This window comes from Erpetoichthys calabaricus, chromosome 5 (genome assembly GCF_900747795.2).
Source record: "Erpetoichthys calabaricus chromosome 5, fErpCal1.3, whole genome shotgun sequence".
Taxonomy (NCBI): Eukaryota; Metazoa; Chordata; class Cladistia; order Polypteriformes; family Polypteridae; genus Erpetoichthys; species Erpetoichthys calabaricus.
This window is the reverse complement of record NC_041398.2, coordinates 143,757,180-143,784,986: the sequence shown is the minus strand read 5'-3', so window position 1 is coordinate 143,784,986 and position 27,807 is coordinate 143,757,180. Positions and strand designations below refer to the sequence as shown.

General features: G+C 38.7%; 1 protein-coding gene across 2 annotated transcripts in view; it reads right to left on the bottom strand.

Moving 5' to 3' along the window:
* Window positions 1-27,807, bottom strand: part of cenpu (centromere protein U) — a 133,051-nt gene that overhangs the window by 59,036 nt on the left and 46,208 nt on the right. For both annotated transcript variants that reach the window (XM_028802113.2, XM_051928442.1), the window contains exons 4-5: window positions 25,272-25,587; window positions 17,340-17,418 (exon numbers count right to left, since the gene is read on the bottom strand). In XM_028802113.2, the coding sequence (XP_028657946.1) occupies window positions 17,340-17,418; window positions 25,272-25,587 (395 nt within the window). The remainder of the gene's footprint in view (window positions 1-17,339; window positions 17,419-25,271; window positions 25,588-27,807) is intronic.

Here is a 27,807-nt window from a genome sequence, read left to right as displayed (position 1 = left end):
TTCTTCTTCTTCAATCGGCTGCTCCCGTTAGGGGCTGCCACAGCAGATCATCTTTTATATACTGTATATCCTGGCAAAATCAGGCATCAGAATAGCACACAAACCCACGAACAATCTGCGCACTGTCCCATTTCAACGCAAAAAACATGAAATCGACAGCAGAAACACGAAATGAAGTTTATAGTAGTCCATGCAGTTCTTGCTCAGCGGTATACATAGGACAAACATCAAAAAGAATTGCAACTCGCATACAGGAACATCGCAACGTCGTCAGAAGGAAGGACTCACGATCACAGATCTATACGCATACAAAATCAACAGGACATACATTTAACTGGGACAATGTATAAGTAAGATTTAAGGCCAGTATTAAAAGTGCCAGAGAGCTGGCCGAATCCTGGTTATCAAATGAGAACGCCATCAACAGACACTTGGACATAAACCCAGCATATGCAAACTTAAGTAGAACATGTTCATAATAAATAAAACGTTATGATCTGTACCCCATATATATGCTGTTCTACAGCACGATTACAATCGTCTGAGTATTAAAGGTGTAGGTCTATTTTATAAGCATATTTTATAACATCAATGTTAATATCGAGTATAACTATAATTATTCTGTATTAGCATTGATATGAACGATTTGTGAAATTAGTGTTAAGTATAAAAAATGCAACTATGATTATACAATTCAGTGTTTATTATATTTATACATTATTATATCTGTCTTTACACGTTTTGCACACATATTTAATAAATGTAATAAACTGCACCAAGAATGGTTAAAAAATCATTCAAAAATGTGTACGTGAATGTAAATATATCTGCAGAAACTGACACTCGTGAGTAACACTTTTAGAAAGTTCAAAATGAAACGCAAATCGCAAAGCGTCTGTGTGCAGACTCGAACAAGCTTTTGCAGAATACATTAACTGACAAGAGGCTGGCCCGCCCTTTATGAGTTTTGGTAGCCAACACGAGCCGTGATTCGCCAATTGTTGGTAGCCGACCGAGCCATCATTGGCCAATTCTTGGTAGCCGAACCAGGCTGTGAATGGTCAATTCTTGGTAGCTGATACGGGCCGCGATTGGCCTGAGCTTTCAATTCTTGGTAGAATCTTGGTAGCAGAAAGCGATCTGATTGGTTTTCACTACCAAGTATTACCTCGACTCATGGCTGCTCGGAGGCGCCAGGACCGTCTCGTAGGGACGTGGAACATGACATTCTTGCAAGACACGCCCTACTTACAACCAATATCAAATGAGAGCACGGCCAGCAAAACACTCAGTTGTGTAAAGGCACATAGCACACACAGATCCTGTGCTCTCAGCACATATAAAGCATATAAGGACAATATGTTTTAGATGAAACGTCAACAACTAAGCAAAGAAGAAAGAGCAGCGCGGAGAAAAGAGACTCAAAAGTGTTGGAAAGAAAAAAAGGCAGATAGATTATGAAAGCAGTGGAATTCGAAAGGCTCAAACAAACGATGGTGCAATACACATGCAGAGAAAGGTAAAGAATATGAAAGCAGTAAAATTCGAAAGTATTGTAGCGTCCTAGCCAGGTTGAAGCCATTTTTGTTTTAAGTGACTGTTAGGTCTGATTAAGGGAGGGCGGAGTACAGCATGGAAGACTGATAGCAGGATATTGATTGATGCGGTAAGGGGGGCAAGACCTGGGAGAGGAGGGTTTGGAGAGGGTGCTAGAAAGTTGTGTTTGGGGTTACAAAGTCGGCGATTGTTCAAGTAAAACTTTTGTGACACTTTACTACGTCAGTCGCTACAGTATCAAAAAAAAAGATAGTAAAGATTGCATTAGTGCAAACAAAAGGAAATTAATCATCAGGACCAGGTGCATTTGAAAAAAATAGCAGGACAAAGCGAGGTCAGAAATAAAAGGCAAAGAGTAGAAAACAAAGTAAAACGTCATAAAGATGTTCAAAAACGAGGGGGCGAAACACATCAGGTTAGAGATAATGAAAACAGTGGAATTCAAAAGACACAAAAAATCGTAGGCACAATACACATGCAGAGCAAGATACAGAATATAAAAGCAGAAAAATTCAAAAGTATCAAAACAAGATAAAGATCACATTAGCGCTAAAAAAGAGATCGAAATAACGGCAAATAGAGATCAAATATATGGACATAGGTGATATGCCAGAAGTATGGAAATATTGTAAGGCTTTGAAGTTTAAGTCAGAGACTTGCAGATCGTCTAATTTGTGTTGCCATCAGGGAAAAGTAGTGTTTCTACACAATGAGGAGGCATATCCAAGAGAATTAAAAGATTTGATGTTTGGGAAAAGTGAAATCCACAAACAGTCAAGTCAGTCATTTCCCAATCCGCTATATCCGAAAACAGGGTCACAGGGGTCTGCTGGAGCCAATCCCACCCAGCACAAGGCGCAAGTCAGGAACAAACCCCGGGCAGGGTGCCAGCCCTCCGCACAATCCACAAACACTACAGGCAAAATATACGAGTCTACAATAATCTTTTCGCCTTTGCATCATTCAATGCACAAAACGTAGATTTACACAATAATGGACCATACACTATGAGAATCTGTGGTCCCGCAACAGTTAAAACAACGACAAGTTTAATTTAAAAGAAAACACAATTCGGTCAGGTGTATATTTATGATCACGGAGAAGCGATGCAAATTTTAACAGGCGACAAGAAAGGTAATGTAGTATATATTCCACGAAAAACATTAGACACCAAAGGAGATCTTAATATGCCATTCGTATTAAAATGTTTAGTTTCCCGTGAGAATAGCTTTTGCTATGACAATTAACAAATCACAGGGACAAACATTAGAAAAAGTCGGATAATTTATTAGAGAAAAAGAAACAATATTCACTCACGGGCAGTTATACATTGTGTGTTGTCACAATGTAAGTCCAAACACAAAATCAAAATTCAATGCGATCTTGAAGAAAAGGTCATTCCAAATATTGTTTTTAATGAAGCTTTAAAGTAAAAGTGCAAGTAATGAAATTGAAACAATTCCAAAGAAAAAAAAAAAAAAAAAAAAAAAGCTTTTAAAATTGTATATCCAATTAACCAAACACAGGGTTTGGCGAGTGAAGCCCCCTAGTATATTATATATACAGTAAATAAATGTTATAATCTGTGGGCTGTGGTTAAGGTGTAAAAGATTACTTTTAGTGATTTTCTGATTAAAAAAACTGCACTAGAGATTCTAATGAGAGAGATGTGTTCAAACCAAAGGAACACTATAAAACACTTGTAACAATCTGTGCTATCTCAGTGATGTAGGCTTTCTTCTTTTCCTTTTTTTAAAAGCTTTTTTATTTATATATTAAATCCAGCGGGCGGCATGGTGGCGCAGTGCATAGCGATGCTGCCTCGCAGTTAGGAGACCCGGGTTCGCTTCCCGGGTCCTCCCTGCGCGGAGTTTGCATGTTCTCCCCGTGTCTGTGTGGGTTTCCTCCCACAGTCCAAAGACATGTAGGTTAGGTGCATTGGCGATTCTAAATTATCCTTAGTGTGTGCGTGTGTGCACCCTGCAGTGGGCTGGTGCCCTGCCTGGGGTTTGTTTCTTGCCTTGCACCCTGTGTTGACTGGGATTGGCTCCAGCAGACCCTCTGTGACCCTGTAGTTAGGATATAGCGGGTTGGATAATGGATGGATGGATGAAATCCAGCATTATGGAAAGACCAAGCAAAGGATCATAGAAGAATGAAGAATAAATAATAACATGCCACAGATATTCATTAAAGTGTGATTTATTATGAAATATGAAGATCTGAAAATTTATCTCAACATTAATCTTTGAATAACTTTTCATTTTGTGTTAGTTTATTCCTCAATCCATTTAGTGAAGCTGTTTAAGTCAATTTCAGGTTTGCAAAGAGCACATAAACTTGTCTAAGCAGTGATGTGTACAAGGCAGGAAGCAATTCAGGATAGGATGCTAGTCTAAAGCAGCAATATTTAATTTTTTTTTAATTTCATTGTTAGTCTAACTGATATATGTTTATTTTCTGAATGTAATGCACTGACATGCAGCACATAACAGCATAAGATGTCAACCAACAACACAAGAACAGTGCTGCCTAAGAGACTAAACACTTAGCACTATCAGGACGTATTGCGTGGGTCATCACATCTTGATTTGCTTTTGCTTAGGGTACATATATCCGATTGTGTAATATTAATATTCTGAACACTATAATATTAAAATGAATTAGCTGCCTGCTTCTCTGGCTAGCATTTCTATTAAATGTACTGCTGGGAACTAAGAGGAGACATTAATTAGGTCAGTAAAAGAGGACACTCCAATCAACTTCTATACGATGGCACAATATAAAAAACAAAGTGAGGGTTATATCAAATTTATAAAGTATAATAAAGTGCACGCTGTATGTATGTATATATTAGATATAGATACAGTAATCCCTCGCTATATCGCTCTTCGCGGCTTCACTCTATCGCAGATTTTATATGTAAGCATATTTAAATATATATCGCGGATTTTTTGCTGGTTCGCGGATTTCTGCGGACAATGGGTCTTTTAATTTCTGGTACATGCTTCCTCAGTTGGTTTGCCCAGTTGATTTCATACAAGGGACGCTATTGGCAGATGGCTGAGAAGCTACCCAACTTACTTTTCTCTCTCTCTCTCTTGCTCTGACATTCTCTGATCCTGACGTAGGGGGTGTAAGCAGGGGGGCTGTTCGCACACATAGACGATATGGATGCACGTCTAAAAATGCTGAAAGATTATCTTCACGTTGCTCCCTTCTGTGCAGCTGCTTCATGAAGCGACATGCTGCACGGTGCTTCGCATACTTAAAAGCTCGAAGGGCACGTATTGATCTTTGATTGTTTGTTTTTATCTGTCTCTCTCTCTTTCTCTGCTCCTGACGGAAGGGGTGTGAGCTGCCGCCTTCAACAGCTTTGTGCCACGGGTGCTTCGCATACTTAAAAGCCAAACAGCCCTATTGATTTGTTTTCTCTCTCTTTCTGACAATCTGTGCTCCTGAAGCGCACTCCTTTGAAGAGGAAGATATGTTTGCATTCTTTTAATTGTTAGACGGAACTGTCATCTCTGTCTTGTCATGGAGCACAGTTTAAACTTTTGAAAAAGAGACAAATGTTTCTTTGCAGTGTTTGAATAACGTTCATGTCTCTCTACAACTTCCTGTGTTTCTGTGCAAATCTGTGACCCAAGCATGACAATATAAAAATAACCATATAAAGATATGGTTTCTACTTCACGGATTTTCACCTTTCGCAGGGGGTTCTGGAACGCAACCCCCGCGATGGAGGAGGGATTACTGTATATATTGTGAAAGATAGAGGCACTGTCGTCCCCTTGAACTCTCCGATCAGACGTCAGACACCAGATAAAAATCCAATTATTATTTATTTTATAATAATAATTTGCACCAAGCACCCTTCTCTCCACAATACTCATAAATAATCACCAATAATAAATACAATACAGTAATCCCTCCTCCATCGCGGGGGTTGCGTTCCAGAGCCACCCGCGAAATAATAAAATCCGCGAAGTAGAAACCATATGTTTATATGGTTATTTTTATATTGTCATGCTTGGGTCACAGATTTGCGCAGAAACACAGGAGGTTGTAGAGAGACAGGAACGTTATTCAAACACTGCAAACAAACATTTGTCTCTTTTTCAAAAGTTTAAACTGTGCTCCATGACAAGACAGAGATCACAGTTCCGTCTCACAATTAAAAGAATGCAAACATATCTTCCTCTTCAAAGGAGTGTGTCAGGAGCAGATCATGTCACAGAGATAGAGAAAAGCAAACAAATAAATGTTTGGCTTTTAAGTATGTGAAGCACCGCGGCACAAAGCTGTTGAAGGCGGCAGCTCACACCCCCTCCGTCAGGAGCAGACAAAGAAAGAGAGAGAGAGAGAGAGAGAGAGAGAGAGAGAGACAGAGTTTGTTTCTCAAGCAAAAATCAATACGTGCCGTATGCGAAGCACCGAGCAGCATGTCGGAAGCAGCTGCACAAAAGATAGCAACGTGAAGACAATCTTTCAGCATTTTTAGACGAGCGTCCGTATCGTCTAGGTGTGCGAACAGCCCCCCTGCTCAATCCCCATACGTCAGGGTCAGAGAAAGTCAGCGCAAGAGAAAGAGAAAAGTAAGCAATCTAGCTTCTCAGCCATCTGCCAATAGCGTCCCTTGTATGAAATCAACTGGGCAAACCAACTGAGGAAGCATGTACCAGAAATTAAAAGACCCATTGTCTGCAGAAGCCCGCGAAGCAGCGAAAAATCCGCGATATATATTTAAATATGCTTACATATAAAATCCGCGATGGAGTGAAGCCGCAAAAGGCGAAGCGCGATATAGCGAGGGATTACTGTAATCCAATCCTCCTCTCCCAGACGCGTTGCCACCCTTCCACCCAGCTCAGCGTCTGGGATTTCCCATAGTCCTTTTATAGTCCTTGACCCGGAAGAGTTTCCATCCCAACAATCCATAAGTCCTCATCACTTCCGGGTCAGATTAAAAGTCCTTTTCTTCAACCCGGAAGTGAGTCATTCGTTCTGTCGCCGTGACTAATACGCACTTCCGGGTTATAGGTGAAAAAGTCTCTGGGCCTTCCTGCAGCATCCCCTGGAAGTTCCCATGGTATCCAGCAGGGCTGTGATGAAAAACTCCACTGTCCATGATGCCCTGCTGGAACTCGGGGCACCTCTATGTTGCAGGCAGGGCTCCACCTGGCAGCTTGGGGGTATTGGCCAGGATGAATGGCCGGCCATATTCCACTATATATATATATATATATATATATACATATATATATATATATATATATATATATATATATATATATATATATATATACACATACATACATACATACATACATACATACAAAGTAATCCCTCCTCCATCGCGGGGGTTGCGTTCCAGAGCCACCCGCGAAATAAGCAAATCCTCGAAGTAGAAACCATATGTTTATATGGTTATTTTTATATTGTCATGCTTGGGTCACAGATTTGCGCCGAAACACAGGAGGTTGTAGAGAGACAGGAATGTTATTCAAACACTGCAAACAAACATTTGTCTCTTTTTCAAAAGTTTAAACTGTGCTCCATGACAAGACAGAGATGACAGTTCTGTCTCACAATTAAAAGAATGCAAACATATCTTCCTCTTCAAAGGAAACAGAGAGTAAAGCAAACACATCAATAGGGCTGTTTGTTTTTAAGTATGCGAAGCACCGCCAGTACAAAGCTGTTGAAGGCGGCAGCTCACACCCCCTCCGTCAGGAGCAGAGAGAGAGAGAAACAAAGTCAAAAATCAATACGTGCCCTTTGAGCTTTTAAGTATGCGAAGCACCGTGCAGCATACTTAAAAGCTGCACACAGAAGGTAGCAACGTGAAGATAATCTCTCAGCATTTTTAGACGAGCGTCTGTATCGTCTAGTTGTGCGAACAGCCCCCCTGCTCACACCCCCTACGTCAGGATCACAGATAGTCAGCGCAAGAGAGAGAGAAAGAAAAGTAAGTTGGGTAGCTTCTCAGCCATCTGCCAATAGCGTCCCTTGTATGAAATCAACTGGGCAAACCAACTGAGGAAGCATGTACCAGAAATTAAAAGACCCATTGTCCTCAGAAATCCGCGAACCAGCAAAAAATCTGCGATATATATTTAAATATGCTTACATATAAAATCCGCGATAGAGTGAAGCCGCGAAAGGCGAAGCGCGATATAGCAAGGGATCACTGTATATATATATTTATATATTTTTGAAATTGGGGGTGTGTGTGTGTGTGTGTGTGTATGTGTATATATATATATATATATATTATTATTACTTTTCTTTCTCTCTCTCTTGCGCTGACTATCTGTGATCCTGACGTAGGGGGTGTGAGCAGGGGGGCTGTTCGCACAACTAGACGATACAGACGCTCGTCTAAAAATGCTGAGAGATTATCTTCACGTTGCTACCTTCTGTGTGCAGCTTTTAAGTATGCTGCACGGTGCTTCGCATACTTAAAAGCTCAAAGGGCACGTATTGATTTTTGACTTTGTTTCTCTCTCTCTCTGCTCCTGACGGAGGGGGTGTGAGCTGCCGCCTTCAACAGCTTTGTACTGGCGGTGCTTCGCATACTTAAAAACAAACAGCCCTATTGATTTGTTTGCTTTACTCTCTGTTTCCTTTGAAGAGGAAGATATGTTTGTATTCTTTTAATTGTGAGACAGAACTGTCATCTCTGTCTTGTCATGGAGCACAGTTTAAACTTTTGAAAAAGAGACAAATGTTTGTTTGCAGTGTTTGAATAACGTTCCTGTCTCTCTACAACCTCCTGTGTTTCTGCGCAAATCTGTGACCCAAGCATGACAATATAAAAATAACCATATAAACACATGGTTTCTACTTCGCGGATTTTCTTATTTTGCGGGTGGCTCTGGAACGCAACCCCCGCGATGGAGGAGGGATTACTGTACATACATACACACACACACACAACCCCAATTTCAAAAAGGTTTGGATGCTATGTAAAATGTAAATAAAAACAGAATGCCATGACTTGCAAATCTCATAAACCCATACTTTTCTCACAACATAAAAAACATATGAAATGTTAAAACTGAGAAAATGTACCATTTTAAGAAAAGAATAAGGTCATTTTGAATTTGATGGCAGCAACGTGTCTCAAAAAAAGTGGGACAGGGCCATTTTTACCACTGTGTAGCATCCACTTATCTTTTAACAACAGTCCATAAATGTCTGGGAACTGAGATAACCAGTTTCTGGAGTTTTGGGAGAGAAATGTTGTCCTCTCTTTTCTGATATAGGATTCTAGCTGCTTAATAGTCCTTGGGTCTTCTTGGTCGTATTTTTCGTTTCATGATGTGCCAAATGTTTTCAACTGGTGAAAGGGCTGGACTGCACGCAGGCCAGTTCAGCACCCAGACTCTTGTACTACGAAGCCATGCTGTTGCAATAGATGCATTATGCAGTTTAGCGTTGTCTTGGAGAAATATGCAAGGCCTTCCCTGAAAAAGATGTCTGGATAGGAGCATATGTTGCTCTAAAACCTGTATATACCTTTCAGCATTGATGATGCCTTTCCAGATTTGCAAGCTGCCAATTACGTGGGCACTATTGCACTCCCATAAATCACAGATGTAGGATTTTGAACTGAGCGCTGATAACAAGCAGATCGTCCCTCTCCTGTTTAGTCTGTAGAATGTGGTGTCCAGGTTTTCCAAAAATAATTTCAAATTTCGATTCATCTGACCACAGAATAGTTTTGCAGTTTGCCTCGGTCCCATTTTAAATGTACTTTGGTTCAGAGAAGATGGTGGCGTTTCTGGATCATGTTTACATATGGCTTCTTTTTTGTATGATAGAGCTTTAATCTGCAGTTGTGGATGTCACAGTAAACTGTGTTCACAGACAATGATTTCTGGAAGTGTTCCTGAGCCTATGCAGTTATTTCCATGGCAGAATCATGCCTGTTTTTAAGACAGTGCTGTCTGCCTTCAAATTGGTCAAACCAATTTGCACAAAAGTAAGAATATTAAACCAGATAAGTAATAAAAACTGAAAACAATTGGATTTTACAGAAGGTACAGGGTATTACAATGTTCTCATTCTCAAACCTGCTGAATCCAAGTCTTGGAGGTAGGAGCCACAGCCTATACTGGCAGCATTTAATAAACTACACCGATACATTTATGGACATAGCAACTCTCAAACAGGGCCAAATTAGCCTAAAAGCAAGTGATATTGGATGAAACCCATTTAGATAAGAACTTCCAAATTCCACAGGGACAATGACCTTATATAGTACTTAAATCCATATTGCCCCTTTGATAATGTTAGCATGGAATATAGTAAAAATTCTGCTACTTTGCTATTTCAAAGGTGTGTTGTGCATGAGTACAAGGGCTTTCCTGAAAGATTTCGGCATAAAATGTTTCTAGTTTTTGTTTTGATTCCTGACTTATAGCTTTGATTATTGACATTTAGGCATCCTGAAATCCCATTTGAACTGTGAAGCAGAAGTTTGCAAACCAAGAGTTCAGCTAACTGCCTCAATTCAAATTTCACCATTGTAAAAATAAATAAATTAATAAAATATTAAAAAAGAATCCGAATCATGTAGAAAAATACTGTGACTCCTCTGTTCAGTCTTATTCGCTTCATTTGAAGTGCTCTGGACTTCTCTGTAAACTTGTAAAAAAATGCATAAATACAGGTGACTGTCTCTCTTTCTCTGCTTTTTTGATATGACTTGAATATGCGAAAACTATATAAATATAGGACCCTATGCTTGCTTAAATTTCTAAGTTTGAGTAGGGTCATATGGTATACCAGTTTTGGAAAAGTCCAGAAAAACCCAAATTTTAAAACAGTATGGTACCAGCATTTTGGGATTTTTGGTACCAGACAGTGGCATAGCTAACTTGCTGAAGGCCCCTGTGCAGCGCCCTGAGGTGGGCCCCTTCTGTCTAGGATAACTGTTAGTAATTTATTCGCAACTAGATCCTAGCGGGGGCTGGGCAGTGACATCCGAGACCTGTCACTATCACATCACATGCTGATGACAAACAAATCAGCTCTCTAAATGGAATTTGTATTAACGTTTTTAATCACTTTATTACAGCTGCTGTAAGTTAGCAAAAATAAAATAAATTGTAGGAATGGAACGTGGGAGGTGTGGGTAGTAGAAGTATATAAATATATGCAAAATTTGGACCTATTTATTTTTCCAAGAAAACTTTGTGAAGGAAGATGATTAAAATGTAACATAAGGTAGAAGGTGGAAACTGTTCAGTGCTATAAAATTAAGAAATTTAATTTTGTTAACAAATTAAAACAACAACACCGGCTGACAGGATACTACTACACAATCGACCTGTTTTGCACAAGTTCTGAGAAAATGGACATCATAAAGTGGTCGCACTCACAAATCATCACAGTAGTGACACTAATGCACAGTAAGCCACACAATAAAAAAAGATTACAGATATGTTAAACTGTTAAAGCTTACAAAAATGGAACTGACTCACACACAAGTCACAAATCATATTACTTATAAAATCACTATCACCTTAAAATACAAGCTGGCATGCCTACTGTTCATGCCTACTGCTCAAAAGTCTCAACAATGTTTGACACGTCAAGTTCTCTTGCACGCTCGTTTTCAATTGAGAGTACAGCCAAGCCACTAAGTCTGTCTTGCGACATGGTGCTTCTGAGGTACTTTGATGAGTTTTTTTTTGATGACCCCTGCTTGGTTGACTTTAGTGTAATATGAGTAAGAGAAGCACTGGCCTTTTTGACGTGACTTTGACATGAAAATGGTTCAGATGGCTGACAGGGACCTACTGAAATCACAAATTGTTTATCGTCAGGTGTCAATGGTTCCAAGAAATTTGCCTTGTCAGTAGGAAATTGCTTTGACATATACAGTATATTGCTTGTTTGTCTTCAGTAGTTTCTCCAGTTTGAACGGTTTCTGCAGATAGCACCTGATCTGAAGCCACTGTATCGTTACTTCCAGACTCAGTAGTTGCAACCATTTCACTCAATGCACTGTCTGCAAACAGTAACCTGCTTGTGGCTTTTGCGACTATTCCCCAGCATCAGCATTCTCACTTTTTACCACTAGCCCTTGCTCAGTTTTGAGAAAGGTAGAAATCTTGGTAAGCTTAGCGTTTTTCAATTCCTGTTGCAGGTGTGCCTTACATTTAGCAGCACCACTCTTATGATGTTTGCAAGATCCGCTGCTACTGGCTGACATGGCGTTGTATGTTGAGAATATATAAAAAAAAAACGACAATTTGTTCAAATATTTGGCATTTGCCAACTAATGGGGACCACAACTTAACAACAGAATCACTATGATTTACCGTTTACGAGTTCAAACTTCGAAAAGTGATGACATCAAATCAAAGTACAAAAGTAATAATTATTTACTCTAATAATATATATTTACATTATTCATGTGTCATCCTTCAAAACTTGCTCTGTTCACATCTGCTATAGCACGGAAAACATTGCCAAATTTGGGAATGTGCACTTCTCTGTAAGGCGGACAAAGCCGTGTTGTATCTCCAATTAGGCTCCCAGCCTCCAAACTACCGATGTCTAAATTTGTGAAAACTGCAGGCCTGCCAAATACGTAATATCATCATGGATTGGAATGGACTTGCCTGGTGATGGTGCAAACATGCCACTGAAACTGTGAATTATTAATGCAATGAACTGTGCATGTGATTTAAGTTATTATAGATAAATTTAAAAAATCTACACAGCACCGAGTAGGTCCCCCCCCCAAGCTTGTAGCCCCTTCTGCTTTGCACAATCTGCACAATGCATTGCTATGCCATAGGTACCAGAAGTAAAATGTCAAATTTCCCCTTAATACCCCCAACACTCTGTACTAATTAATAATAGTCTTTTGTGATAATACAGTTAAAAGACAATCATAACTTATTTTCACATCATCCAATGAGGCAAAAGTGAAAACCAAGGCTATGTTATACTTTATTTAATAAAACATATAACAACTAACATTTTTCAGCTGTTTCGAAACATACAGATACCAGTCCTTACAATGTTATGCAAGGTTTGACTCAGCAATCTTTTCAGTGAGTATGCTTTTAAAACAGTTTTGCACAACAATGTGCTAAGGGTTTTCAATCTCCCTTTCTCAAAATCTTTACACATGGTACACTAGTTTTGTAAAGCAAAATTACTGTTTTGTGATCAGAGACACAAAGTGGCACAATAGTTAGGGCTGCTGCTGCCTCACAACTCCAGAGTAATGTTCCTGGAGTGAGTGGTTTTGATTGTGGGTGTTAGTGTGTACTGCAGTAGACTGGTGCCCATCATGAATCCACTGCTGCTAAGAAAAGCATCATCTTCACACGACTGGTTAAAGAGATAAAAAAATGGATGGGTAGATTCTTTTCTTTAATGTTAGCCTGGCAAAAACGTGGCCTGCTCAGTTGTTAACAGTCTATACCACAACACCTGCTATTTCTTTGCAGTGTATATTTCAAGAATGCTCTCTAGACCAGGGGTTTTCAAACTCAGTCCTGGGGACCCACTGTGGCTGCTGGTTTTTGCTCCAACCAGCTTCTGTTTTTAATTGAACTCCTGGGCTAATTAAGTGAACTGCTGTTTCCCAGATTCTGTGTTTTGGGAACAATATAGAAATTAAATAACTAAGTTTGGTTAAAAAAATGTAATTATTAAAATATACTATGGGCGGCACGGTGGCGCAGTGGGTAGCGCTGCTGCCTCGCAGTTAGGAGACCTGGGTTCGATTCCCGGGTCCTCCCTGCGTGGAGTTTGCATGTTCTCCCCGTGTCTGCGTGGGTTTCCTCCGGGCGCTCCAGTTTCCTCCCACAGTCCAAAGACATGCAGGTTAGGTGGATTGGCGATTCTACATTGGCCCTAGTGTGTGCTTGGTGTGTGGGTGTGTTTGTGTGTGTCCTGCGGTGGGTTGGCACCCTGCCCAGGATTGGTTCCTGCCTTGTGCCCTGTGTTGGCTGGGATTGGCTCCAGCAGACCCCCGTGACCCTGTGTTCGGATTCAGTGGGTTGGAAAATGGATGGAAATATACTATGCAGTTATATAGGAATAATGTATTCTTTTTCTTTTTAACAATATTTTCGTCTTGATTTTCCTTCTACTTTTCCTAAGTGTTCAAAATGTTTATTTACTTAATTATTTACTAATTAGAGGGTTATAGCTTTTCACAATTCAGTGTTCTTTGCCTGGGTGTCTGCTCTGCTCATTTTTAATTGTCATTATTAAGATACAACAAAGGGAGCAAACTGCACAGAGAAAGGGCAAAATATAATGAAATCAACAAAAACACAGTTAAGCATATAAATCTATAGCAAACATAGAAATATTTCTAAATGTCTTATAAATGTAAAAACCATGCTGCTGTGCTTTTCTGAATGTAGAATAAGAGAAGAGGAAAAAAAATAGTTAATGAATTGAGATCAGTGTTTTAGTTCTTGTCACTGATTATGAATCTGACTGGAACAAAAACCTGCAGCCATAGTGGGTCCCCAGGACTGAGTTTGAAAACCCCTGCTCAAGACTACACTATTTCCTGTATCATCAATGTCACCCTGGTATAGACAACATTTATTTACCCAGACCTCAAATTAAAGTTAGAGTTTCAATCAAGGACACCTATATCTATATAACTGCTAGTTCACTAACATTAAAAACATGCACGTGATAAGGAATAAACTGTTCTGGTTAGTAATTGTAACATATCATTCTTAGCATATAAATGTTTAATATTTGCAAAAGTCTGATTATGGTTCTTTTTTTTCACAGCTGTATTTCATGGCTTTATCGAGGAACTAATTACATTTTTGCGATATTTTGCCATTTGGAGAGGTCACAATATTGATATATATAGATATCTATACTGCATAGTTTACTGTCAAATAATGCAAAGAATACGCGACACGTGTTTCGCCCTAATTCTGGGCTCATCAGGCGTACACATTCACTGCACCCCCTCTCGGGGATCGAACCTCGGACGTCAGCGTCAGTGGCGAAGCCTCTTTACGTTGCGCCATGATGTGTGGTTCATTTATTTGACAGCATGTAGATCGGGGTAATTACATGCAGACCAACCACAAGCGTTACCTGGTAGGTAACCACCCGGGTTCGCTTCCTGGGTCCTCCCTGCGTGGAGTCTGCATGTTCTCCCCGTGTCTGCGAGGGTTTCCTCCAGGTGCTCTGGTTTCCTCCCACAGTCCAAAGACATGCAGGTTAGGTGGACTGGCGATTCTAAATTGGCCCTAGTGTGTGCTTGGTGTGTGGGTGTATTTGTGTGTGTCCTGCGGTGGGTTGGCACCCTGCCCAGGATTGGATCCTGCCTTGTGTTGGCTGGGATTGGCTCCAGGTGACCCCCGTGATCCTGTGTTTGGATTCAGCGGGTTGGATAATGGATGGATGGATATATATATATATCTATATCTATACACATTACACCTACAATTAGGGTGTCAAATTGTACTTTATTAAGAAACTAACTGCATTACTGAGGTGAAACGGAATAATTGAAAAGTACTCATCCTTATGCTAAGAAAATAAAAATAAATGTTCTTTAAAATGTTAACTTTGCACAGAGCAGGACATTACTGAATTCCCAGAAAGTGATGGGCTTTAGATTTACTTTAATTAAATATATATTTATTTATCCTGCTATTTATTTAAAAATCATCTATGAAAAAACAAATTCCCCCTGGGGGCAAATAAAGTTCTATCTATCAGCCATCATAAATAAATAGTGTCATTAACAATTTCCTCTCAAAGCAACAAGTACTCTTCCCTTTAAAACACATATGGCTCATGTGTATTGGTTGAAACTAACTTGCTCTTTATTGTTTTTAATCTTGTTAACCTGAAATAAGATATTTATGTGCTTGTTTGTATGATATTTATTTATCAAGCTCTCTGTTACCTGTATGGAATTGTCATTCATAACCAACTCAAACTCTAGCTTTATCACTTCTGCTGCTACATTTCACATTGGGATCGCCCTTGTATTTTCAAAGCAACAAGTGGCTTGGCAATGACTTTAACCCTTTTTTATACAGAAGGCCAACAATCCAGTTACAGTCTAATTTGTAAAATAAATATGTTAATGTAAGGTGACTAGTGGGTGATATGGAGAAGAAAACTTTGTTAACAAAGTTTATGCCATCTAAAGAAACTGGATTTTCTATAGCAGCATTGATGATAAATATACTGTATATATTTGCGCAGAATGATGAATCATTTCAGAATAGTTGAAATAATTTATGGAGGGTAATACAGAGAATACTTCAAGGACAATATGCAACAGTTTGCAGAATACTCAAATAAGGAGCAATCACTCATAATCAGGCAGCACAATGATCCTTTGCATACAGTGAAAGGCTGAAAAACATTTTGGAGATTGCTACAAAGGAATTTAGTCAATGCTCAAAGTTAAATTCTACTAAAAATCTATTGAAACATCTTAAAAGTAATTCAGAGGTAATCCCTATTTGAAGGTGGCATTTTGGGGTGGTTAAAAAAATAAAACACAGATGTATAAACACAGCTCTTAAAAGTAGTGACCTATAGATGTGAACACTTTAGATTGGATGTCATAGGGAATGCATCCTAAATTATCTAAAAACTAGCAGGGACAGGATTATAACTGCAAATGGAGTCTGAACTTTATGTTTAATAATTTCCTGAAAAAAAAATTTTGTTGACTGCCAACTAAAAGCTGGGAGAATTTTCTGCTCCACGTGCCAACAAGTAGTTAACTGGAATTTTAGAGAGAATGGAAAACAATTATTGTGAGTTTTGCACAATAATAATGCATTTAATTAGCATTAAAATAACATCCTGATTTTATATTGACATCAGTAACAAAGTGTCACTGTGGCAATCTATATGTGAAAAACTATTGCCCACAAAATCTCTCTCTCTAACCCCCAATACATTCCTTGGTTGGCTATGTATACACGCCTTTTATAGCAGGGCTGTATAGGTCAAATGTCACTAATCACATTCTACTGTATATCAGGTAGCATGGTAATCTGTCTTTAATATATATTAGCTGAAGTGATGCCAATTAGTCCTAAATATAATTATCTATTCTTGCAGGATCCGACTAGGATTTTGGTCAAATGATGCTAAGAGGACATTGATTACAAAGATTTAAGAACAGGCCTACAGGATATTATTGTAGGCACAGATAGGTACAGATCATGAAATAGATAAAATGATTAAAAAGTCTGACATGTTCTGTCTTGATTTCATCCTTGAAACAAAAGGTAACATTTCAGAATTCTACATTTCCATTTACCTTTAGTGTACTTATCAAGTTTAGTATAAGATTTACAAAAAAATGCATTTATTAAGGTTGTAGAGCAAGATCAGGGTGATTAATATAGCTTTGAAAGTCATTCAAGCCAAGACTGTGGAAATGATTTTCTATTTTATCCCCCACAACACAAAAGTAGAGATCTTACTTAAACATATAAGATTATTTTCTTTTTTTGGAATATCAATTTTGCAAATTGCACTGTGTGTTTTCATATAATATTTCAATGTCAAGTCTAAAATTACTTCAGGTACAAAATCTGATGGCTTTGGTGTTTTCAAATGAGTCTAAGTCATATTAAATTGAAATCTCTATTGTAAATATCAATATAAATGACTGCATTTTGTTTGTACACAGACCAAAGACCATGGATAGTTAACAAGTATGTTATACATATCAAAACTGTTCATTTTAAAAAACAAACATCAAGGATGAATTCAAATGTGACACATACATTACCCATGGTGTCTCCTGAGTCGTCCTTTTCTAATTGTTTGTAATCTTTGGGCACATTTGGCAATCTCCAAAAAGAGCTACAAATTAAACGTAAAAGGGTTAAATTGTTTGTTATTTGAAGCTACAATACCTTGATGGAACATTTAATTACTTTTATTACACATTAGTTGGCCGCAGTCCTGTATACCAGTTATTTTTAATTAGCTGTTTAGTTGATGTTCAGAACTCTAAAAATACATCAATAGAACCCTGTTTCATGTTAAGCAACTTTCAAGAATTAAAACATATAGAAACTAATTATCCTTACACAAAATATTGTACTTCTTATGTGGCCAATGAAAACTGATACATTACTCGAAAATAAAAATTATCTTCAGGAATTTAACTTAAAAAACCAACATCAATTATATCTGTCCATTGTGCAAATAACCAAGTACCGTATTTTTCGCACAATAAGACGCACTTTTTTCCCCCCAAAAGAAGGGTGGAAATGTCTGTGCGTCTTATGGAGCGAATATTGCATCACAGACCGTGATGTGTATTACCTGACAAAAGTCGACATCCAGGGGTAGAGGACGACAAAACTCACTGTTACATTACAGGCATTCCCTCTGTGCTTGGAGGAATGTTAGACTCATTGACTCGGCATCTAATCCTTGCGTGTGCATGAGTTGCGAAATGTAAATAAAGGCAAGATGGCATCGACATCTCACGAGGGAGCGAAGCGAGTGCAGAAAACAAAATACTCAGCAGACGATATTTTGCGCATTATCACTGAATCGGACTCTGATTTTTTCAGAATCTGATTTTGTTGAGAGTGATCAGGAGATCGAACAAGAGAGTGAGGAAGTGGCATCAGCTGATCGGGACACCAGCCGATGCCGCCCCAGCTGAGCATATTCGTGCAGCCAATGCACCTATGGCAAGGTTCGTGTGGGAGGAATACCTAGACATTGATCCGTGGGAGCCAAACTGGCTACCAGACTTCACAAGACAGTATGGCTTGCTGTTGGACTCGACAGATTACCAGCCGCTGGACTACTTCAGGCTGTTCTTTCCTGAAGCTGCCTTTCAGCTACTGTCAGATGAGACAAACAGGTATGCAGAACAATTTTTTTGAATCGAGGGCTGTGCTTGCACAACATTCTCGTTTTTCAAACTGGAAACCCACAACAAAACATGAGATGAAGGGCTTTGTGGCATTACAAATATAGATGGGACTAGACTGGCGATATAACTTCAGGAAGCATTGTGCAAACGTGCTTTGTCCCCTGGTGGCTTTGGACAGGTTATGCCGCGTGATGATAGGTACGTGCTCCTGCAAAGTGATTGTGAGAAACTGAGCTTCATAAATTCTGAGACTAGTGATGAGGAGTTCTTGGGGTTTCCATAAAACTAGAAGAGTGCTTGAATCTTAAAGTCTCTCCTTATTTGTTAATGACAGTGATGATGTTTCTTAATACCGCTGTTGAATTTACATGGTTGAAATATTATTCTGCTATATTTTATTAAACATATTAGTACACCATTTGGTTCAGAATATTTTTTTTCTTATTTTCCTCCTCTAAACCTAGGTGCGTCTAATGGTCAGGTGCATCTTATGGTGCAAAATACGGTAAAACCTACAGAGTAAGCTGCAAGAACCAAAAAAAGTTAATTATTTTGCATTCTTATAAGAAGCTTCATTTTTAATTTAAAATTGTGTGTCAAGGTTCAGTTTTCACATATATATATTTTTTATTTTATACAATAATTTAATAAAAATACTTTATTGTCCAGAAAATTTTCCCTATGATTTTTATCCTCTGGCATATTTTTGTGTTTAACATACTTAGTTTTTATGTCAATATCAAAACACCATCATCATACAGTTTAGTCAGCCAGTTTAGTTTGCCTGCTAAATCCTGATGTGTGTCCTTTTCTGGCAGATGATGTGAAAACACAACACTGGACTTGCAAACAAGCTACCACATGAGCTGTTGACTCTCAAAGCTTGTTTTCCGATTCTGTTGTGGCTTTGAGTCTGCCTAGTCTACCTGAGCCAGATGTATAATTTATACGTACAGAAACGACCATAAGTGAATTTTGCTTAAAACTGAGTGGGAACAAGTAGAGAATCGACTGTCACATTTCTAAAGCAATTCAGTACCTCAGGAAGGCTGTGCTCAAAGTAGAGTGTGGTGATTTTGAACTGCAAAGATCAGTGGTGCTCTCATTAACCAGATCCAACATAGAGTGAGCTTCTGAATACAATAAACTATTAAACATATAAATGTGTGCCATCGGTGCAGAGAGCACATTGCATGTGTGAAAAATAAACATAACCCGTTGCAAGGGAAATCTTTTCTTGTAAAATCAAATTATACAGTGGCCTTCAAAGATATCAATGGACTAATGGTAAAAGTGAACAATATATTGTCAGTAACGACAATATATGTCAGAGTCAATGTTAGATTTAAAGAATTGTCTGCTATGTTTGTGAAAAATTGAATTACAAAATATGCATTCAAAATAAACAATGTGTTACACCTCATCAAAAGGAGATGAAAAGGACTGCCATTATGAGAGTTGATAACGAAGAGACACCGGAGATGCAAATTCCAGTCCTCAAAACACCCAACTCAATGACACCAGTACAAGCATTTAGGAGGCTGCAGAGCATTCACCATCTGATGGCACATCTAAACGAATAACTAAAGTAAGTTAAAATTACTGTTTATTTGGAAATGCAATCATGCCTTACCAAAATATATCTAGAGCACTATGGTTATCTAAACTCTATTTGCTGTTATTTTGCAATACAGTGAAAATGCTAGGATATCTTTCTCTCAAAATGACAGAAAGATATCCTAGCAGACATAAGCACTTTTCAAATGCATGGAGCCAAGTACAGTCATGGCTGAAATTATTGGCACCCCTGGAATTTTCCTAGAAAATGCACCATTTCTCCCAGAAAATTGTTGCAGTTACAAATGTTTTGGTATACACATGTTTATTTCCTTTATGTGCATTGGAACAACACAAAACAACAGAAAAAAAGCCAAATCTGACATCATTTCACACAAAACTCAAAAACCGGGCTGGACAAAATTATTGGCACCCTCTACTTAATATTTGGTTGCACGCCCTTTGGAAAAAATAACTGAAATCAAGCGCTTCCTATAACCATCTACAAGCTTGTTACACCTCTCAACTGGAATTTCCAACCACTCTTCTTTTGCAAACTGCTCAAGGTTTCTCAGATTTGAAGGGCGCCTTCTCCCAACATCAATTTTGAGATCTCTCCATAAGTGTTCAATCGGATTTAGATCCGGACTCATTGCTGGCCACTTCAGAACTCTCCAGCGCTTTGTTTTCAACCATTTCTGAGTGCTTTTAGAGGTATGTTTGGAGTCATTGTCCTGCTGGAACACCCATGACCTCTGACGCAGACCCAGCTTTCTGACACTGGGCCCTACATTGCACCCCAATATCTTTTGGTAGTCTTCAGATTTCATGATGCCTTGCACACAGTCAAGGCATCCAGTGCCAGAGGCAGCAAAACATCCCCAAAACATCTTAGAACCTCCACCATGTTTGACTGTAGGTACTGTGTTCTTTTCTTCATAGGCCTCATTCCGTTTTCTGTAAACAGTAGAATGATGAGCATTACCAAAAAGCTCTACCTTGGTCTCATCTGTCCACAAGATGTTCGCCCAGAAGGATTTTGGCTTCCTCAAGTACATTTTGTCAAACTCCAGTCTGGCTTTTTCATGTTTCTGTGTCAGCAGTAGGGTCCTCCTGGCTCTCCTGCCATAGCGTTTCATTTCGTTCAGATGTCAACGGATAGTTCGAGCTGACACTGTTGCACCCTGAGTCTGCAGAACAGCTTGAATAGGTTTTGAAGTTGATTGGGGTTGTTTATCCACCATTCGGACTATCCTTCGTTGTAGTCTTTTATCAATTTTTCTCTTCCGTCCACGTCCAGGGAGATTAGCTACAGTGACATGTATTGTGAACTTCTTGATTATGTTGCGTACAGTGGACAAAGGAACATGAAGATCTCTGGAGATGGACTTGTAGCCTTGAGATTGTTGATATTTTTCCACAATTTTTGTTCCCAAGTCCTCAGACAATTCTCTGCTCTTCTTTCTGTTCCCCATGCTTAGTGTGGCACACTCAGACACACAACAGAAAGGTTGAGTCAACTTTTCTCCATTTTAACTGGCTTCAGGTGTGATTGCTATATTGCCAGCACCTGTTTCTTGCCACAGGTGACTTCAAACGAGCATCATCTGCTTGAAATAAAACGATTTACCTACAATTTTGAAAGCGTGCCAATAATTTTGTCCAGCCCATTTTTGGAGTTCTGTGTGACATGATGTCAGATTTGGCTTGTTTTCTCCATTTTTTTGTGTTGTTCCAATGCACATAAAGGAAATAAACATGTATATACAAAAACATTTGTAATTGCAATAATTTTCTGGGAGAAATTGTGCATTTTCTGGGAAAATTCCAGGGGTGTCAATAATTTCGGCCATGACTGCAGCTGCAGTGGTCTGTCTCTCTGTGTGTGTGTGTGTGTGTGTGTGTCTCTCTCTCTCTCTCTCTTTTGTCACCATGCTCATTACAATGTACAAATTAATCATTAAGCTGAAGTTAACCTTGTGCTACTGAGCTTCTGAATTTAAAGTGGCAATTTTAGCTTTTTATTTTTCCTTAGTCTTAATTAACTTCTATTGCTGTAGAAAAATTGTAGTTTGATAACCTAGTACTTGCATTCTGATAAAAGTCCTTTTTGCATAAGTCCAAAAATTGCATTCTTTTTTTAGTTTTTGGCAACCTAAACTTTTTTTTAACCTCCAGCAGTTATCTTTGTACCATGTCAGGTTATTCAATAGACTTGAACTGCTTAGATATCAATACAGTGCATCCGGAAAGTATTCACAGCGCATCACTTTTTCCACATTTTGTTATGTTACAGCCTTATTCCAAAATGGATTAAATTCATTTTTTTCCTCAGAATTCTACACACAACACCCCATAATGACAACGTGACAAAAGTTTACTTGAGGTTTTTGCAAATTTATTAAAAATAAAAAAATTGAGAAAGCACATGTACATAAGTATTCACAGCCTTTGCCATGAAGCTGAAAATTGAGCTCAGGTGCATCCTGTTTCCCCTGATCATCCTTGAGATGTTTCTGCAGCTTAACTGGAGTCCACTTGTGGTAAATTCAGTTGGTTGGACATGATTTGGAAAGGCACACACCTGTCTATATAAGGTCCCACAGTTGACAGTTCATGTCAGAGCAAAAACCAAGCATGAAGTCAAAGGAATTGTCTGTAGACCTCCGAGACAGGATTGTCTCGAGGCACAAATCTGGGGAAGGTTACAGAAAAATTTCTGCTGCTTTGAAGGTCCCAATGAGCTCAGTGGCCTCCATCATCCGCAAGTGGAAGAAGTTCGAAACCACCAGGACACTTCCTAGAGCTGGCCGGCCATCTAAACTGAGCGATCGGTGGAGAAGGGCCTTAATCAGGGAGGTGACCAAGAACCCGATGGTCACTCTGTCAGAGCTCCAGAGGTCCTCTGTGGAGACAGGATAACCTTCCAGAAGGACAACCATCTCTGCAGCAATCCACCAATCAAGCCTGTATGGTAGAGTGGCCAGACGGAAGCCACTCTTTAGTAAAAGGCACATGGCAGCCCGCCTGGAGTTTGCCAAAAGGCACCTGAAGGACTCTCAGACCATGAGAAACAAAATTCACTGGTCTTATGAGACATAGATTGAACTCCTTGGTTTGAATGCCAGACGTCATGTTTGGAGGAAACCTGGCACCATCCCTACAGTGAAGCATGGTGGTGGCAGCATCATGCTGTGGGGATGTTTATCAGCAGCAGGAACTGGGAGACTAGTCAAGATAAAGGGAAAGATGACTGCAGCAATGTACAGAGACATCCTGAATGAAAACCTGCTCCAGAGCACTCTTAACCTCAGACTGGGGCGATGGTTCATCTTTCAGCAGGACAACGACCCTAAGTACACAGCCAAGATATCAAAGGAGTGGCTTCAGGACAACTCTGTGAATGTCCTTGAGTGGCCCAGCCAAAGCCCTGACTTGAATCCGATTGAACATCTCTGGAGAGATCTTAAAATGGCTGTGCACCGACGCTTCCCATCCAAGCTGATGGAGCTTGAGAGGTGCTGCAAAGAGGAATGGGCGAAACTGGCCAAGGATAGGTGTGCCAAGCTTATGGCATCATATTCAAAAAGACTTGAGGCTGTAATTTCTGCCAAAGGTGCATCGATAAAGTATTGAGCAAAGGCTGTGAATACTTATGTACATGTGATTTCTCAGTTTTTTTATTTTTAATAAATTTGCAAAAACCTCAAGTAAACTTTTTTCACGTTGTCATTATGGGGTGTTGTGTGTAGAATTCTGAAGAAAAAAATGAATTTAATCCATTTTGGAATAAGGCTGTAACATAACAAAATGCAGAAAAAGTGATGCGCTGTGAATACTTTCCGGATGCACTGTAAAAGCTAGAAAAACAGGGGTTTTGAAACTTATTATCTTATCTTATATTATCTTATAAATTTCCACTGATATTACACATGCAGCAGGACAAAATTAGCACTAGGCATTTATGGGAGTAGATTTAACAGGGATGCAGGCATCCAGCTGCAGAAAACCCCCACTTGCATTCCAAAGTGACTGACTGAACTATGGCTTGTACCAGGACCTGTCTGATAACAAAGGTGTAAATCACCTACAACGACATGTCTTCAGAGGCCCCTCTGCAGACTTCTTGAGCCAGAAGGCATGGAATGGACTCAAGTAAGGACAAGGACCTATAATTCTATGGATTACAACTAAAATGGACTGGAGACCCTGCCCTTTAAAAGACACTGATTTTGGAAGTGGAAAATGTGGAAGAGAAATTAGAGTTAGTGGTAGTATAGTCACTGTGCATTACGTGTTGTGGTATGATTTCCATATTAAAATAAATATATAGCATCTATCTCTGAAATAGTAATAAAGAGCTAAGAAATGTCAGAAACTTGTTCAAGCATATCATGAAACCAGATAAAGGTCAAGTGAACAACAAAGAACAAGAAGGTTCTGAGTAGTGGTCAAGCAAGAAGTTGGCTAACTAAAATGTACACAGTAAAATCTCAAAACTCAAGAAGTATTAGAAAGTATTGTAAGGACCAAGAATATAGTAACATATCATTCAATCTGCTGAGGAAGTTGATCATATTGCTTTTTAATAAATGAATCAATAACCTTTAATGGACTTTACTACATCTTTTCCATTCTGTGTTATTGAGTGGCCACAATAGTGTGGCTATTTTCTCCTTCCTGATCATGGAACACAACCTAAGGACAGATTTTTTTTCTTTTTTCACTGTATTCCATGGCAATCAACAACATTGGACTCAGCAACTATTTATCTACACATAGTTGGAATCTGGGACCATATTTTTGTCTTTGTTGCCGTATGGAGTTTTAAGAAATGGCAGTACAGTACTAAAAAAAGAAAATCTGTCAATTTTTTTGTTCTCATATTGTATGTTGTTTTAATGACTAGCATTGTGGTGTTTTTGCTGCAGGCATTTCGGTTTTAGTTATACAGTATTTGTAACAGAGTAAAGGATGTCGATTAAAGTAAATGTACTGTATTTAGTATGAATAAGCTGAAATAAAAAAAAAAAACTGAAGACACTTTTTAAATAAACAGTAAATGGTTTAGGCATGGGAGTCTTAGGTTGACATATGATGATATAACAAAAAGCATATGCAAAGATAAGCAGGCATTGAAATCAAAAACTATCTGGATGTCAGTATGTACTGTATGTGAACATACGAGAGAAAGACATCTCTGAATTAAAAAAAAAAACTTATTAAAATAAAAATAAACACAAACAAAATGTGTGAAACTTACCTTAATTTTGCACTCTCATTTGATCCATCAATCCTCACTGTCTTTTTACTTTGCACCTTCCGAGTCAGTTTTTGCTTGCTGTTCATGCCATTTTTTGAAATTGTTTTATTTTTCTTTAAATTCCACTTGAGGGTCTTGTTCCTCATTTGTGTTATAGGACCATCATTCCTATTTACTTTTGATGATGAAGGTAAATTGGGTTGAGCAGTCTTTAAAAATGAAAGATTGTTTATTTGTGGAGATGTTACTTGAACCCCTGAAAATGACTTGCTAGTTTTAATATTTTCTTCCAGTGCAGTGCTATGAAGGGGAACACCTTGAAAAACAAAAAGTTTTTTATAAGTTTTTGAAGGAATTCTGAACTAAAGACAATTAAGCAAAAACAGGAAATGGGCTTCATATAATATCATTCATTCAGTTATTTTTTGTTTGATTATGGCCTGATAAGGGTTTAATTAATTTAATATATACAGAAGTACAATAAAATATTTAGCAAAGGTTGACAGCCTTTCAAGAGAATAATTTTCCTCAGTGCTACAGACAAATAATTTCTTAAGTTTACTCGTGTTTTATCTAGTGAAACATTCCTGCTGCAGCTGATAACATCTGTGGGTGTTAATCCACAACTTGTGCCCAAAATGCGTTCATTTCAGGACACTGACAGTTGATTAAAACAAGTGTGGTTTTGACTTTCATTGTCTTTTTGACACTAACATTTCATTTCTTGTTTCTTTTAAATGCATAGAAAAAGTAAAAAAATTGTTTAGTAGTTTACATACAGTGATCCCTCGCTATATCGTGCTTCGCCTTTCGCGGCTTCACTCTATCGCGGATTTTATATGTAAGCATATTTAAATATATATCGCGGATTTTTTGCTGATTTGCGGATTTCTGCGGACAATGGGTCTTTTAATTTCTGGTACATGCTTCCTCAGTTGGTTTGCCCAGTTGATTTCATACAAGGGACGCTATTGGCAGATGGCTGAGAAGCTACCCAACTTACTTTTCTCTCTCTCTCTCTTGCTCTGACATTCTCTGATCCTGACGTAGGGGGTGTGAGCAGGGGGGCTGTTCGCACACCTAGACGATACGGACGCTCGTCTAAAAATGCTGAAAGGTTATCTTCACGTTGGCTACCTTCTGTGCAGCTGCTTCGTGAAGCGACATGCTGCACGGTGCTTCGCATACTTAAAAGCTCGAAGGGCACGTATTGATTTTTTTTATCTGTCTCTCTCTCTCTGCTCCTGACGGAGGGGGTGTGAGCTGCCACCTTCAACAGCTTTGTGCCGCGGTGCTTCTCATACTTAAAAGCCAAACAGCCCTATTGATTTGTTTGCTCCTTTGAAGAGGAAGATATGTTTGCATTCTTTTAATTGTGAGACTGAACTGTCATCTCTGTCTTGTCATGGAGCACAGTTTAAACTTTTGAAAAAGAGACAAATGTTTGTTTGCAGTGTTTGAATAACGTTCCTGTCTCTCTACAACCTCCTGTGTTTCTGCGCAAATCTGTGACCCAAGCATGACAATATAAAAATAACCATATAAACATATGGTTTCTACTTCACGGATTTTCTTATTTCGCGGGTGGCTCTGGAACGCAACCCCCGCGATGGAGGAGGGATTACTGTATGTTTTACATGTTCACGACCAGTTTTCCAAATAAATGCAGATTGTCAATTTGTAAATGACTGACATGTGTGCAGTAGCTAGATTATGCTGTCAAAATGGTCACCATCACAGCAGCATATCAACTTAATTTTTGTTAGAGTCAATAATGACACTTGCCTGCTTAGTCTATGAAACCATTTCTCTTGTCCTATACAGATATAGTCAAAACTATTAATAGGTCCGAAAAATAATCCAAGACATGTTAAACTATGAGCTTTCTCAACAAAGACTGAGGTGTTTCTTAATCTTGTGTCATGGACGTGTCAGGAATGTCTCACTGGTGTGGGGTCAACTAAAAATATGGGGAAGTTTCTGGTGTGACACCACCACAATGTGAATTTCCCCTTGGGATTAATAAATTATCTATCTATCTATCATTAATAATACAGTTTCCATTTACTTTATATTGTAGGAGAACCCACTGAAAGACTTCTGACATAATTTCTGGTCTGGATATTGCCAACTCTGCCTCTTCCGCTTCTTGTCCTACTTAAACAACCTCTACAGTGGCCACTTATTTAGAACCTACCTACCTTCCAACAAGGACAGACCTTAGCTTTTTTAGAAGCTTACTCATATGCTACAATAAACCAAGTATACATCATGTGACATTTTTGCAACATTCTTTTGCTTTCTTTCACTCAGCCAACCTAGACATTAAATGAGGGTGCACACTGGAGATCCCACCCTTGTTTTTTGTCTTTCTGATTTGTTTGCATTGGATTTGCAAATCAAATATCAGACCCAGTTCTATCATGCAACACTTCATATTTAGATCTGAATGTTCATTAAAAAAATGACAAATGGTAACAAATTTCACATCTCTAAATTTAATATAACCTTTCTTATCATAACATAAGACACAATA